Below are 16,561 nucleotides of genomic sequence, written 5' to 3' on the forward strand. Positions count from 1 at the left end.
ATGGTGAACTGAATCAGGGAAATGATCCGGGTTAGGGCTCATCTGGCAAAAATAAGGAAAGGTTTAATTTTGACCAGTCCTAACTCAGATCCCTGAGCACAGGGTTTGCAGCTCTTCCTGCCCTGCCTGTTTTCCTGTGTTGCTCTGCTGAGCAAGCTGGCTGGTTACACCCGGAGGGGCACTCACCCAGCTGAGGGTCCCGGTGCGGAAGGTACCGTCAGAGCTCCCCATGGCCTGGGGGACATTGCACAGGGGCCACTGTTGCCTTTCGCCCTCTGAGGGCCCCCAGCTTTACCCGTTCAGCATGCAGGTCATCTCTGCAGGACCCCTTTCAGCTCAAGGCAAAAATGCCTTGACTCGTCCCGTTTTGACAGCCCCGCTCCTTTTTATGGGGTGTTTGTCAGCTCTGCGGTGCAGGCTGTGCCCGACAAGCTGGAGCCACGGCTCCCTGGCAGGAAGGACAACACATCCCCAGCAGCTCAGGGACCTCGTGGAGGTGCGACCCCAGCCTCAGATAACCCTGTGCAGCCCCAGGGATGCCCGGACCACAGTCAGACACTGGTGTCAGGGCCACTTCGCTTTCTCAGGCTACGGCCCTGCTTGGAGCAGGAGGCCCTGCCTCGGGCGCTGCAGTCCTTTTAAAGCTTCTTTGTGGGTTTCTTTTCTTTTCTCTCTCTTCCCCGCCCCCCCCCCCCCCCCGCCCAGGTTCCCAGGGCTGGGGATTCAGCTTCTGGCTTCATCCAGAAATCCCTGAGGGTTTCAGATCCCCACGAGGCCTCTCAATGTCTTGATCTGCTTGAATAGGCATTTTTAATGCGGCCCCGGCTGTCATCAGGGCCTGTTACAGTCACTCAACTGCAGCAACATTGTTCTCAAGGCAGCGGCGCCCGGGACACCTCCCTTATTACCATACCGCACGGGGGATTTTGCCGCTGAGTTTCTCTGCTGAGCATCACACCGGCTCCGCGGCCGGAGGTGGCCGGCTGACCCTCCTCGCTGGCGCCCGGGCCGCCATCCCTTCGTGTCTCTCTCAGCATCTCCGGCCCGCGGGGCTGCTGGCGCCTGTCCATCTCCGGTGGTCCTGTTGGAGGTGAAGGTGACCCCCTTTTCCTGTGCCAGGCTCCCTGGCAACGCTGCCTTTCTTTCCCAGCGGCCTCCTCCACCCCCTGACGGGGAGAGGGGCTGTGAAAGCCCCGCTGCACTTTTGAACTTGCTGCCGGCGCGCTCAGTGGCTGCGCAGGCCAGCGCCGACGGAGGGGCTGAGCCCAGCGGGGACCCGGTGCAATTGCCCAGAAGTTATTAATAGGCTGTAGAAGAATGTGATGGGCTGTGGAAGAGGTGAGGTGGGGGGGGAGAGCAAAAGGGAGTGAAATGGGGAGGGTCAGCGAAAGGGAGATGGGGTGATGAGGGGAGAGGCAAGAGTGATGGCATGCAGGAGAGACAAAGAGGCAAAGAGATGAGGAGATGGGCATCGGTGCAGGGAGGCAAGGGCATACGAAGGCTGGAGCTCCGAGTCCCCCTTGCCCTGCACCTTGTGCAGGTGTCTCATCAGTGGCTGTGCTGGCAGAGAGGTGTCTGACCCCAGTGCTGGCAGATGGAGAGGGCAGGGGGACCAGGCCTGGAGGTTCAGTCCTTGGGCAAAGGCATCCCTTTCCCAAGATGAAATATTACTCGGGGTTCATGAGCCAAATTTGCCATCTAGTGGCTCTGGGGACCATTGCAGAGGGACCCATGAGTCAGTGGCGCCCGCGGGAGGGCCACAGCATGGACTCTGCGTGGCACACTGTGCAGCGCCTTCTGCCTCAGAGGTTAAGCCCAGAGCGCTTCTGCTTTTGCTTTACTCACAGGAGCCCAAAAAAGCCTGTGGTCCTTGGAGTGACATTACCTTGTTCTGGCTGCGCTGCAGGGAACCAACCTCAGCCAGTCTGCCAGCCTCCTGGTGCTCTCCAGAGACAGTCCCTGCTGGCTGTGCAAGGACCCAGACCCACGGCAAGGTTCAACTCGTCACTTTAATGCAGCAAGGCTCGGAGAACAAGAGCAAGTCCCATGGCTGCGAGAGGAACTTCTTCGCTGTTACACAGTGGGGAGAACCTGGAAAGCATTGCTTTGTACCCGTGACACAGCAGTGGTCTTTCTCTGAGGCTTTACATCTTCTCTTTGTTCTTGCAAAGGTACTGACATGTTTCTCTAATGTACTGGCTCCTTTCCTCACTCTCTGCCACCAGCCAGCCCGTTCAGCGAGCAGAGGAGTCTCCAGGTTACACATGGAGGCTGTCAGAGCCATGGGGGAACGAGGGTTAATGGGGGCGGAAGAAGGGGTAGGGCCTGGGGTAGAGCACCCCAGGACCTGGGTCAGCAGGGCCTCTTTCGGGCTGTCACCCAGGAGGATTTCTCTCTATAAACAGCTCTCCCTAGGTCAGAGAGAGCTTTGGCCACCCTGTCTGTGGGGGTGACTAGCAGATAACAGGGGATGTGGTGCAGTCAGGGGAAAGAAAGGGCCTCAGTGCAAGTCAGTGTCCATAGCTTTAATGCACAGCTCTCCTGACCAAGACCACATACATCAATAAATAAAATTAATAATAATACTTAGAGCAGCCCCAACAAACCCAGCTGTCACCAGTTTAGCTTCTGTGTTCTCCACTTGGCCCTTGTCAGCAAGGGGTGCTGCCACTTGACTAATGCAGAAGACACAGAAGAAGCACTGTCTTCCTCCCCTTCTCAGTGGGCATCTGCTGGAGGAGGAGATCTTTGGTTCCCTGGACGCCAGTCTGGGCAGAGTCTTCCAAGGCACCTGTGGGCTCCCACCCTGCTTCATGCCCGGCATCACAAGGCCTCAGCTGCTCCCTGCCCCATCCTCTAGCCACATTGCCATTGTCCGAGGAAGAGGCGCACAGCCGAGGTGTTCCCCATGCAGACGCACATGTGTGCATCATGCACCCCGTGCCTGAGGGATGCCTGAGGGCAACCGGCTCTAGCACTGCTTGTGGGGTTCCTCCAGGGCAATGTAAGGCACCGCGACAGGCCAAGAGTCGCTGGGCCAATATCCTAGCTTTGGCTTGAACGATGGCATCTCGTAGTTGACATCAAAGTAGATGACCAGTGGGCAGCAGTATAGGAGGGACATGGCTATCAGCACATGCCTGGCAAGGAAAACAGAAAAACATGTGTTGGACAGGGGTAACTTCATCTGCTCCTGCTGCACCTTGTAGCGGTGTGTGGCTGGCATTGCCACCATGAGGCTAGAGCCAAGGGGCACGGCAATGGCAAGCAAGGGTCCCAGTCCTGTGATGCACGAGGGCTGCAGGCAGTGCGGGTCCTGCGGGGTTTGTGCCTATGGGCAAATCCTAGAACAGCCCTGTAGCTGGGGCTGGAACAATTCCTTGTGCAGAGGAGATGAGCTGATATAGGGGATTTAAGCCCCAAACGAAACCACCCGTTCCAGCTTGCCTGGCCTAGCCTAGCCAGCAGCGCTGGGTATCTGTCCCAGTCTCCCCAGTGATTTGCGAGGATGAATCTGAGAAAGCACACTGGGTGCTGCGCTTACAGCCACACTTGGCCAGGCACTGAAATATCTTGCCCAAGCAAATCACCATCTTTCAGTTCGGCTATTAAAATAACTCAAAGAACACTGCACTTCATGCAGCTTCCTGGGAACAGATGCAGCCCCTTGAAAGCAAGCTGCTTACCTGGAGGGGCTTTTAGAACAATTTCACTTGCAAAACACCATTTGGCTGCTGCAGAGGAGGTAAGGGATATTAAGCAGTGATTAGGACTAAATCCTTGGGCTGGGACCAGGCTGAGGAGCAGCATCAATAGCAACAGAGGAAAGGGAGAGAGGGTTGGGCAGAGATGCCGCTCCTCCCTTGTCGAGTATCGCAACCCTGCTGCCATCTCTCCTTAGCTGTGGCCCTCCAGCCCCTGAAATGGTTGGGCTGGGGTTCCTGCCTCTACGCTGAAGCCCTTACCAGAAGCTGTGGAAGTAGGGGAAGTTGATCGCCTGCCAGAGCCCACAGAGCCACCTGTCACTTATCCAGCTGCTGATGGCCAGTACCCAGCACAGGACCATGGCTGCGGCCGTCCGGTGAACCCTCTTGTCATCGCACCTGGAAGACACAGCAAGGGAGAGGGAATGGAGTATCGTGTTCAAAGGAAAGAGAGTTTTAAAGAAGGCTGGTTCCTGTCTGCAAGTGCTAAAGCAACAGAGGAAAACCCAGCCAGTTTCTTCTAGAGAGTATTCATCAGAGCACAAGAACTGGAGAAGTATGGCTCTGTAGAGGGTGTTTCTGACTTTCTGTGGGTGAGGATGGTGCTAGGAGATGCCAGGGCACTCCTGCCTTTCTCACCAGATCCTGGGAGATTCTCCCAACCCCACACTGGTTCCCAAACCCCTCACAAAGGAGAAAGAGCTGCAGAGATGGCATCTGGGGAGGAGAAGATACTCTTGTCCAATGAATTATCCTCATTCTGTGTGGCACCTGGGCCAGATGGCTTTCTAGTACCCCACTGCCTACAGTCCTGCCTGTGCCTCTTCCTTGGTCCCTCCCCAACTGCCCCAATTCTGTGCAGAGCTGATAGTCCAACATGGAGCTGATGAAGCCTTGGGCTCCATTCACTGTTGTGCCTGGAGTCACTGCCACGTGTGAGCCTGCCAAAAGCGTGCAGCGGACCTGAAGATAACCCATCTCGGCCCCCTCCTTACTTTTTCAGCTCACACCATGTCAGGTACAGCAGGTGGAAGGCGATGCAGTTGAGCGCATAGGCATTGAATGCTGGTTTGACGAAGGACATCAAGGTAGTGATCACAGTGGTGACACCGCTCAACCAGAAGAAATGCTTCCTAAAGGGAGTTGGGAGTGAGTGTCAGTGCCCCCAGGGTTCACAGCATGGAAGAATAAGGATGGGAGAGGTCCTGCTCATTGCCTGAGAGAGGAAACCCTTCTCCAGCATCTCCAATCTGTACACGGCTGACCTCAGCTTCTGCAGTAGTCCTCTCAGGAAGGCTGGGGTATCTGCTCATAGCTGTGCTTTGCCAAAAACCCCCCACTTAGTCCATGACAGAGCAGGGAACACAGCCCAGAAGGTAATTTGTGCACTTTCATGGTAATGCCAGAGATGAGCATCGAGAGGCGAAGGCATCGGGAGCCTTGCACAGGGAAGGGCTGCAAAGCAGGAGTCCCAGCAGTGGCAGGCAGAGGCTTGAGCCCTGCAAACATGCAGATTTGGGCTGACTGAGCAACAATAGGGCTCAGAGGGGCCTTTCACATGCAAATCCCTCCCCAAGTCCCTTCCCTTTTCCCCCAACCCTGTCTCCACAGTGAACTCCTGGTGACCTCCTCTTTGACATGGGAAGGGCTGACTTGGAGCAGGCCTTTGCAAGGCGTCTAACTGGGCTAGCTCAGAGGGCTCCAGCAAGCCTGCCAGGATGGGACCGTCCTGTGAGCAAAGCCCTGCTGAGTTCCTGTTTCTGCTGCTCTGTGCTCACCCAGTATCCCCATCCCTTCTGCTGACCTCCTCTAGTCCAGCCAGCCCTCCTGCAAACAACTTTTGAAATGTGGGATGGTAACTTGGACCAGCTTGTCTTATGGGAAACCCTTTCAGCCTTCAGGCAAAGCTCTCTGTGGATGGCAGGGGATGCTATGACAGTTTGACAGCATGGGTAATTGAAGGTCAGTGCTCAGGAACATTTAATTTCCTCATTAATTTTGAAATTCTCCATGCAAAGTTTCCTCTGCAGCTTTGCAAACAAGCAGCTCCGGTCGACAGGAGCCCAACACAGCCCTTCCCCATGGGAGGGTTTCTTACTCTTCCTCTGTCAGCACACCCACCACTGAGTGATGGAGGGTCTGGTCCTAAAGCAAACTGCAGTAACCTCAACGCTGGCCCCTTGCAGGGGAGCTGGCTGTGAGCTGGGATCTGTGGGTCACACGCATCAATGCCAGTGTCCCAGCCCTCCCCTCAGAGCCTGCAACCCTGTGTCCCTGTAAGTCATACCTGCTCTTGATGAACCTGGGGAAGTAAACCCTGGGATACCAAAAGGAATATGCCACGGCCAATGTCCAGAGGATGGAGAGCTCATCCAAGAGTTGTCCCACGTAGCTCAGGGTCATGTGAAAGTACATGGAGAAGATACCTGCAAGGAGCAAGGACAGCTTGTGTCAGCAAAGAAAGCTCCATCCTCGCACAAGCCCGTCTGCTCTGGGAAGCTCTTGGGGGCCATTCCTAAAGACACACCATTCCTGAAGGGCAGGGCATGGACCTTGGCATTCATGGAGGCTTGAGTGAGTCAGTCCACACAGCACCACAGGGATTTACTGGGGTGGAAGTTGTGTATCCACAGCCAGCAGGAACCGTGAGCTGCAGGGCTTAGACAGACACGGCTGTTTGGTTTCCCACCCCAGCTTGCTCCTGTGCTTTGGCCACTAAGACCAGCCTCCAAAGCCAAAGGCATCATGAACTAACAGCTGGGTACTCTGGCAGCCTGTCTGGTCTTTTCACAACCTTGGCACCCACCTACGCAGAAGAGCAGGCCAGAGAAGAAATACAAGGGCAAGGCGCGCTGCTGACGGTACTGCCGGTTCAGGTAGAGTAGGGCAGGAGAAAGGACAAAGAAGCTTACATTGCTGATCTGAAAAACAAGAGGCACATTCAGCTTATTGCATAGTCTTGGGCAAGTCCCATCCCACCATGTGCCTCAGCATCTCCATGTGCAAAGAGGATACTGATCTCTAGTGGAAAGCATCGCGGGGAGGCAGGTATTACTCTTGGCACAGGGAGAGGACAGAGGCGTATCTCGAGAAGCGAAGCTGGAACTGGAAGGCCAGCTGTGACAGCAATGGCTGCAGACATCTGTGCCCCCCCTGAAGGCACCTCCAGGGCCAGCAAGCCCCGGATAAGCTGGTGTGCCCCTTTTGGGTGATGGTTTAGCTTCAGCTGCCCAGTGTCTTCAAGCAAGCTGCCAAAGCTCTTCTGTTTGCAGCCATCTCCCTCTCCTGTCAACCCAGACCTGCCAAAAGCTCCCTGGATGGCTTCTGGCCCTCTCAACCAGCAGGCAGCCCCCTGTGAGGGGCTGGGTGGGTGTGAGAAGCTAGGCCATAACCGCAAGCCACGGGCAGGAAAGACATCGTTAACTGGGAGCAGGCGCAGTGGAGAGCAGCAGGGCAAGCAGGACCTTGGTAGGTGGGGACAGGACTGAGGTGACCTCCTGCAGTGTCATGTGCGAAGCCACCTGGCCTAGGGGGGACAGGTATTCTGGACACTAGTAATTACATGAAGTCATAAACCTCCTTTAAAAATACCTAGCAAACGAACGCAGTGAAATTATTCTGCCCTGATTTCCAACTCTGCAATATTGCTTCATTGACAGACTGATTTGTCTGGGGAGGAGGGCACGGTACTGGGGCCCAGCCTGTTGCTGCTGCCTGGGCTGGTTGAAGGTGCCAGTGCTTTGCGGAACGGCAGATGCTGGTGGGCAAAATGTGGGAGCTGGGGAGGAGCAGCAATTGCCCAAAGCCTGGACCTGCCTGCTGGATCAGGCCCACTCCACCCTGCAGCTATGGGCGAATGAAGTTTGAAATAATCCTTTCCCTCTATCAGTTCTTACCTTCACTTTTTCACCTGATTTTGCAAACTCATTAAAGGGATATCATAGGGAAGCACAGCCTCTCCAGGGAAAATCTGTCTTGCTCATTGGGTTGGAAAAGGTTGGGACTGTGGTGCTACGTTTTACCTGCCAGACAGCTCTTTGGGGCTTTGGAAGAGCAGGGCAGAGCCATCTGCTAAAATGCCATTTGGCAAGGCACCAGGGTGACTTTTATCTCACCCTGACAATCCTTTTCCTTTCATCTTCCAGCGAGATGCTGACCCAGACCCCAAGCCTGGAATCTGACCTCCACAGCTGGAGTCTCACCCCTCAGCGGCCCTTACATGCACCAGGTAAACCGCAAAATCAACGTTTGGCTTGTGGTGTCCAATGGGATCTAAGTTTATGGTAACAGGGCTGCAAATCACAGGGACGTTGTCATATGTATGAAACACACCCTCTCGTATTCCGGAGGGAAACACAATTCACGCTTAATGTAAGGTCTCTATTCCCTTTAACACCTGGAGATTAATCTTGAATTTCATTAAGACTTTCATGAAAGAAGTTGATGCTCCCATTAACAGCAATTCTCAGGCCAAGGGTATTGGTTTTCTATCGGTGCTCAGAGCCAAATCCAGGCCTGTTCCCATTCCAGCTATGAAAAGAGAAGTGCTGGTCTCACTTGCACACTTGAGGTCAAATTGTTCGGAAATGGTTGAGAAACCAAACCGTGTGTTAAAGTAACAACCGTGTTGCAAACATTTCTTTTCCTGTGAAATGGTTAAAGAGGCCTTTGGAAGACAAGCAGGGATAGCAAGAAGAGAGAAAATGCTTGCAGAAAAGGCAACAGTATGCAAGTGCCAGCATGCATGTCAAAGTGAGGAAACGCAGGACTTTGAGATTGCGTATAGAGAGGTCTGTACCCCTGCTGTGGTGGACATTGCAACAGTGCTATTAATTACATGATAGCAATGTTATCGCTCCATTAATTCAGTATGAGATGTGTAAGATCAGATATCAGAGGGGAGGGAAAATCAGGGGAAACGTGCCAATAGGGCTGAAAAGATAGAACAATTCCTTGCAGGGCAGCCAAACCGAGAGCTTAGGAATGAGCCGCTACAAAACCGCGGCTGGGGGGACCACAGGGTCTTCATCCCTTGTCGGATCCAAGCCCTGATTTGTAAATGCTGTCTTATATCTTCCCTTTAGGATGCGGCAAGCTCATTCTCAAATGCAGTTAGGAGGGTGTTGCTCCCAGTGCTCCAACTAGGAAGTGTTTCCAGGCTCAGCTCATGCTGAGTCCTCCCAGCACACTTTCTACTTATACCTAGCTGGGTCGTACTGGCCAGGAGGCTCCAGCTGCCTCTGCCAGGATGCCAGGGAGATAACAGTGGTGATGGAACCTGAGGTGCGATTTGACCTGTGGCAGTGACTCCTCCCTGTGGTCTTCCACTGTGTGAGCGCACAGCGATATCCCACTTCCTAACAAGTGTGAGTTACTGCGCCAGGTGCCTAAGCCAAGCCCGCCTCTACTGGCATTTGCTTCTTTCTCTAGGAGAAAAGCGAGACTGGGATTGGATCAGTGACATGGCTCTAATCCTGGGGCATTAGCAGGATCATGGGAAAGGCCCCAGGGCTCGTACAACTCGGCACTTTGCAGCCTAAGATGGAGAGAGAGACCTGCAGAGAGCCTGAGAAGAAGCAGCCTCTGACATGGATTGAGACAGGAGATGCTGGTTTGCAGAGCTCTGCCTAGCTCTGTGAGCACGGCAACAGTGCAATAGGAGTGAGAGCATGCACCGGTCCTTACACAAGACAGGCATTTTCTGCAGTGAAAGGAGATTCCTGCAGGACTCATTGGAGTACGTTCATTCACTTAAAGCTCAGTGAACCAGCTTTAGCTGACAGAAGAGCCCACAGGGCCAAAGGCAGAAGTGAATACCTCAGAGGCTCTCCAGACCTGTGTAGCGAGTTCCTTATAGCCAGACCTGTGTAGCAGAAGATGAGGCTGCGTGTCCTGACATCACGATGTCACGCCAACGCTTTGGGGCAGGAAACAGCTGTTTGCCCAGCGTTCGCAGAGCGCCGGGCGAGGAGCTGCCGTGTGCCCGCACGGGACTTTCTGGGGAGGTGAGAGAGCGATGTGTCTGCGGTGCCGCGGGGTTGCTGAGCCCGTGTGGAGGACTGGGCCACACGCCACCACTCTGACACACTCTGAAAGTGTCTGCTTCTCTGGGCATTTCAAGGTAATTTGCACCTGCAGTTGAGCTTATCTCCACTGATTGATGAAGCATCCGGGAGCTCTGGATATACGTCAGTGTCAGAGTTCCTGCTGCTTTGCCAGGGAGGCTGCTGAGGATTTGGGTGTCATTACCAGCATCCTGGATCAGTCATTTCAGGAAAGAAAGGAGGGTAGAAAGACAGGTCCCTGAGTGATGACCCTCATGTAGCACAATACTGTTCTCCTACGAACAGCCAGAAGACAATAAATTTCTGGGTCACTGAGTCACTATAAATAGTTAGTGCTTTGTTGCTGAACTGCATCCAATCACGAGCCACCATGTATTATTAGGTACTTAAAGATACTGTTTACGTTCTTTGCTCATACCATTGGTGCTTATTTCTAATAAAAAGCATCCAACCCAAGCAGACCTGAGAGCGAGTGCAGCTGGCACAGAGCAATTCTCAGCAGCACATTGCTGCTGCTGGCACAAAACCACCCTGCTCGAGCCCCAGGCAGTGTTGGGAAGAAGATGTTGAAGAGGGTGCTCTGTTGGGAAGCCCTGGCGATTTAGTGGTGCAGGAGACTTGGGCAGGAGCTGGCTGGATTCCCAGCTAGTCTAAAACTCTGGCAAACTGACACTGAAGTCAATATTGATATAATTATCTCAAGGCAGGCCAGAGAGATAAGGCCCATAAAGCTTGCCGCAGGGAGGAAGCAATCAGAATCAGAATATGGGGAACAAATGAACAGAGGAGAGAAGAGAAGGAGATCCAGGCTGTTAGGATCACACCTGAGACAGTGCCCTGAGCCCCAGCTGGATCTGCACCATGCTGCCAGCCAGCAGGGATAGCTACGGATCTCAGCCTGGTCTGATTCCTATAGTCCCCCCTTCAGGGCATGTCACAAGGAGCCTGATCCTGCAAGAGAGCCCAGAGCATAAAGAGGGATCCCCTGGTGCTGCTGCAGGGGGTGAAAGCCAGGCAATGCCAGCCAGCGTGTGCCGGCTGATGGAGTGATGCCCATTTAAGTGACACTCCTGTCCGCTTTTGGTTACAAGGTCTGGCCCTGAGCATGGTGCAGCCTGTGGGGCTGGATGTCAGACGTCAGATGCTCAGACAGCAGCAGTTTTTGGGAGGGTTTGCTGTTTTGTTTCCCCTTGTTTGGACAGGAGATCACATGCCAGCCCTGGTACAGGCAGCTGTCAAGGCAGGTTTAGGTCTCTGCTGCTTTTTCTAAACAGGAATCACATCTTAAGATGGAATCTGCAGAAGTGGTACTCTCCATCCGCACGGGCACTCTGCTGAGCTCCGTGGATTGGTGAAAGTGAGCCTGGCAAGGAGGAGATCAGTTCAGGGACAAAAAAAAGAATCTCTTTCTCTGCTGGGAAAGAGGTGCCCTGTGTTCATATACAGAGAGGAACAAGGACTGGTTTAATCACTGGAAAAAATCCTGCAGGGTTTGCTCTGCCCACATCTCCCTGTTTTCCTCAGTATCGCACTAGTTTTCATCTGTGTGGAAACATGCATTGGAGAAGTGTTCCTCTCCCAGAGGAAAGCTGTGTCTCAGTCCTAACTAGTGCGAATTCATCCAGACAAGCCCAGTGCCTCAAAGGTGGTGTTGTGTAGAAACACGGGAGATGGCTGTGGCTGGTAGGGACCTCAGTCCAGAACTAGGCACCTGGGTAAGATTTTCAGGAATAGCTACATAATTCAGAAACCTGTGCCACAAGACACCTGGGCAGCTAAGAGTTAATGTTTTACGAGAATTACAGGGCTTTGGGACCTAAGAAAGACAGGCATGCATCTGGCCACACCAACTGGTGTCTAGCAGTGTGCCGCAGAGAAGTTAGATACAGATGTGATTCTAGAGAGCTCCTGAGATACTTCTTGGTGTGTTAAGGATCCTGAGCCACTTCAAGAGTCTGGGTGTAAATCAGGATCCTTGTGAAAACGGGGTCTCAGCTCCAAAGACACATTTGAAGAATGCTGCCTATGTACTAAACCAGGAGGTTAGGCAAATTTATCTCCCAGAATGAATTCTGATTAAAAACATAAATTTCAGACGTCCTGCTTTTTGTGGAAATCCGCCCCTCTCCAGCGTTGCCAGTGACACTCCAAAACGTAGCGGCATTTGGCATCTCCAGCTACATTTGAAATGCTGATGTGAGTAGAAGTGATTTCTGTACCTTCTTGCCAGTTATGCCTTGCCTTGCATCTCTGAGCCCATCCGACAGGGATGCAGTGCCAGTGAACAGGCAACAGCACGACACATTCAGTTGGATGCCGGAGGGAAGCAGGACTTGGTCTTTATTTGTTAACTGTCTCAAAAAGAAGTGACTATATACAGCCCGAGCATCCCTCCTCTGAGACCCTGGCTGGGCAATTAGAGCTTGGGAGCTGCAGGACTGGGGTGAGGGAATTATTGTTATTATAGGCAATTTATTAAAAGCAGGAAATGCTTTAAAAAAAGAGGAAGAGACATTTCCATGAGAACAAGAACTTCTAGTGTTAGACAGTAATTGCTAAAAGTCGTAAACAAGGCCTTTGGAAGGTTGTAAATCCACATGCCTCACACCCCTGCTAGCCTGTAATTGCACTGAGGTAGAAGGACATGCTTGCAGAGACTGGTTATCTACCAAGTCCTCTGTAGACGGATATGGATGCTTCTAGCCACTCTTAAGCTAGGAGGCTGTATTCAAGGGACTGGCACTGGATGGAGTCTCAATTATAAAAGATCATAGGAGGTGAATCTGGCTCACGCATCAGCTTTCCTCTGTCTCGAGTTCCGGATTCCCAACCTGCCTGACACAGTTCAGGCAAGTGCTGTCTCTCATTTTGCCACTCCTGTACATTTAGCTGGAATATATGAGCCCTGTGTGGGACTTACCCCAGTTGGCAGGAGAGCTGCAGGACTGGTATAACAGGATCTCACAGATCTGGGCTAAGGAGCACTGCCAGAGTTTTCTCACTGGGAACTGAGCCCCATGTGTGCCCGAAGTACCCCTGACCTCAGCTTTTTGAGCAACTGGCAGTTGTAAGCAATAAAAGTCCCATGATTTACCTTAAGCTCAGAAAATGTTCCCCATTCCAGCACCCTCCAACACCAGGAAGATCAAAGGAGTGAGCAGGAGGAGAGAAAACAAGGTTGTCCCGTCTCATCTCCTAAAAGCAGCTCCTGGGTGCCCGGAGCCGGCTGCCTTCACGCCCAGCCTGCCCTTCGATGCGCCCGCACTCACGGTGTTGTAGTACTCCGCAATGACTGTCGAGCGCTCAAAGTTGCCTTCACACCAGTCGACGTCGGCGCTCTGGTAGGAAAATATGCTCGGCATCGTTGGGCCACCTTTGCAAAAGGGAGAGGAACGGGTTAGTTTTGCACCCGGGGAAGGCATGTGCTGCACACCGAAAAGGAAAGGGGAGACGCACACGCTGCCTGCCTGCCCCTTGCACACCCGCGTGCTCGTGCTGCACCAGCCTGCTCAAGCACAGCATCCTTACCCTCCTATGAAAGACTCATCCTCTTCCCAGCACTCATCACATTGCAGAATATTTCCTTCTCTCTCCCCATCATGCAGGAGTGACAAATCACCCTAGGAAATGTTTGTGAAGTCCGAGCCTGGGAGTGGTCACCACAGCCCCATCCATGGCATTAACATCTCTCATCAGGGGTCGTCACTGCCACATGATGCTTCCCCATTTCAGCCCCATCCTTGTCACCCTGTGTTCTCCCTTCTCTTCACTTTCTTTATGACTCAGATCTTTCTGCCAAGAGGACTTCCCTGTACTTTGTGGGCTGTGAGCTACCTTTGGGAGTGGACAACTTCACAGGGTCTATTGCTCATTGGCTCTGCTCTCCTTAGTTGTTTCTCAGCATCTTCCTGAGGGCTGGAGCTCACCGTATGTAAGCTCAGCCCTGGAGCACCAGCACAGACCCTGGCCATTACACGAGTCCTGGAGGCACAGAGCAAAGGCATCGGGAGGTGTCTCTTCAGTGGCAGTGATTTCACTTTGAACGCGCTCCCATGCAAGCCCTGTCCTGGTTTCCCAGTGAAAGGCATCAGAGCTTCACACCTCCCATGGGGTCTCCGCTGCCAGATCCCCCAGCCTGGCCTCTGGCAGTGGCAGAAGCTTCAGTTACAAGTGGGATTCTAAAAAAATACAAAAATAACCTAACCTGTTGCCTGTTTTTCTTCCCCGTGCCAAAGACTTCTCTATCCGCAGTGTGAACATAATTTCTCAGCCCACTTTTATTCATTTGAAAAAGTAAAAGTTCTCATCAAAGTTTCCTATTTGGCATATTTAGTTTTAGATCCTTGAGACTTTGGAGCTATTTTAGAAGCTGACAGATGGGTGTCAACCCTAGAGGTGATGGGAAACATCACCCAGCTGGATATTTGGTACACATGAGCCACAGAAATTCCCTGGAGCTAGGCAGTGAAGTCCCTGGGTGCAGCATTGAACTAACCCATCGGCTGTGCTCCTCTAGCTCTGCAGAATGAGCAGGTACCAGGGTGACACCAACCACTTCAGTAGCATCTCCGAGCTCCGAAGGCACTGGTAGTAAGGGGTGGGAAACAGCTTTGTTTTCTCTGAAAACTCTTTCAGCTGTCTAACGCAAGGAAAGGAAGTTTATCTTAAAACCACTCATCGGCTGATCATGTTCTTGCGGAGAAACAGTCAAGTCCCTGTTTACACCGGTGTCAGCTGAGCAACACCACCGAGGCCAGCGGTTACTGTAGTTTGTGCAGTGGTGTGAAGCTACCACAGCTTCCTCTGCTCCTCTTCCCAAGACGTTCAAAGGGAGAAAACACAGGAGTGTAACCCTAATATAAAAAAGCTCTTCTGTAACCTCCTGCCCCAACCAGATAAACTGACTTGTGGATAAACCTCCACCATTCTTTTACAATTGCAAGTTAACAATTCCCTCCCTTTAATACAGGCTGGCTGGTTCCCCAGGGCAGGTGAGGTGATAGCTGCAGAAGGAAAATAAAATAGATGGCAGGCAGAATGGTTTGAGGTCTGACTCTTCACGATGTTGGGTTTCCATGCGCTCATTGGCAACACAGTGACTCCCTCCAGATCCCTGGTGCTCTGCATTATGCTTTTACAGCAATGCAAGTGGTTGCATAGGGTAAAAAAAGAATCATACCCAACATGGCGAATCCCATCTCCTAGCTGAACAGACCTCAGTTGAGAGATGGTAAAGGGATGGAGGAGATACAAGACAGAAGAACAAGGGAAGAGAAAAATTGAAGGAGCGACCAGAGTGCCCAGTGGCTGCTGGTTTGTTGCTCATGCCAGCCTGGCTTACCTGTGTTCCCTTGAGACAGACCAGCAGTGCTTCCACGCAGTGAGGCGAAGCGTCGGGAGCTCCAAGGTTTCTAGCAAAGCTGGAGCAGTAACCTGCCCTGCTGCTCTAGCTCTGAAGGAGTGCCCACGGTGTGAGCTCAGCGGGAGCAGCCGCCAGGAAATACCCTTGCTCTGTCTCTAGGAAAAGCGTTGGGACGAGACAAGAGCCATGCACACCCTCCAGGCAAACCTTGCAGTCCCCCAAAGGAAACATATTCGCTGGAGGGTTTATATATGTGCACCCAAATGGGCAGGGGCAGAGAGGGAGGGCAGAGAAGCGTGAGCTGGAAAGGTTAGAAGAGTGGGTAGAAATGCAGTCTGAAGTCATCGGTGTGCCCCTAGGCAGGTTACCTGCGCACGCGCACACACCCCAATCCTATCCCTGTTTTTCCCAGGGGAGGGACTGATCCATACAGCCTCCCTTGCAGAGCTGGGTAAAAAACAATACAAGAGTTTTTACCAAAAACACACGGCAAGCTGATGCTGCCCCATTTTTGGGGGTTAAATTCAAGCCACGTTTCAACTTTTCCACCACTACTGTTTTATTATCAAAAATATTTTTGTTATCAAATCACACTTCTTCTAGTTAATTTACTTTGTTATTTAAAGAATTGGCTGAATAGGACACTTTAGGGTGACTGCTTTGCAAACATTTTCCTCCTGAATCTCCTTCAAGATGTCAAGAAAATTGGCAGCAATTAAACTTTCCCCAAAAATCAACATTGCTTTCATAAACATAAAGCTTATTTGGTCAGTTCTTCCTGTTGGAGCAGGGGATACACCAAGTTCAGCATCACAGGGCAGGGTCAGACGAAGACCCAAGGTGTCCCTGCCCACGTGCTCCCTGGGGAGTGGGGATCAAACAGCCTTTGCTGTGACAATTCAGATTTGCCATGGGGACTGGTGCTCTGCGAAGCTTCTTCATTTGTTTTGAACCTTCTATAAAAAGGAGCGCTCCTGAGAGACCTGAGCTGTGCAACACCTCCTAAAGATGCCAGGGCTTACAAAAGCCTCACAAATCCACATCCATTTTGAAATGAGACGGTAATTAACCACGGAAGCAGCTTATAATACAACGTGGTGGAGCCTCCGTTAGATGCAGCTAAGTCAAGGCTGGGTGTCTTTTGAGGACAGACGATGTGGCTTGAAGAAGAAGATCAGAAGCAATCTCCAGTGAGCTGCTCTCACCCTCGGACGGCTGCACTGCGGTGTCCGTGGTGAGGAAGTCTGGGGTGAATCTGCTTCTTATTCAATTATGTGCTGGTTTGGGCTGGGGTAGAGTTAATTTTCTCCATAGTGGCTGGTACGGGGCTGTGTCCTGGATTTGTGCTGGAAACAGTGCTGATAACCCAGGGATGTCTGGGTTCCTGCTGAGCAGGGCTCACACAGAGCCAAGGCCTTTGCTGCTCCTCA

At 52.4% G+C, this 16,561-nt stretch overlaps 1 protein-coding gene across 1 annotated transcript; it reads right to left on the bottom strand.

Moving 5' to 3' along the window:
- Positions 1-2,505: 2,505 nt before the first annotated feature.
- Positions 2,506-14,808, bottom strand: ACER1 (alkaline ceramidase 1). Its single transcript, XM_075076800.1, has 6 exons — positions 13,039-14,808; positions 6,511-6,625; positions 5,992-6,130; positions 4,700-4,837; positions 3,966-4,103; positions 2,506-3,140 (listed from the first exon to the last, which is right to left on the bottom strand). The coding sequence occupies exons 1-6, from the start codon at positions 13,189-13,191 to the stop codon at positions 2,972-2,974; spliced, it is 852 nt and encodes a 283-aa protein (XP_074932901.1). The 5' UTR covers positions 13,192-14,808; the 3' UTR covers positions 2,506-2,971.
- Positions 14,809-16,561: the final 1,753 nt, after the last annotated feature.

This window comes from Phalacrocorax aristotelis, chromosome W, assembly GCF_949628215.1.
Source record: "Phalacrocorax aristotelis chromosome W, bGulAri2.1, whole genome shotgun sequence".
NCBI classification, from domain to species: domain Eukaryota; kingdom Metazoa; phylum Chordata; class Aves; order Suliformes; family Phalacrocoracidae; genus Phalacrocorax; species Phalacrocorax aristotelis.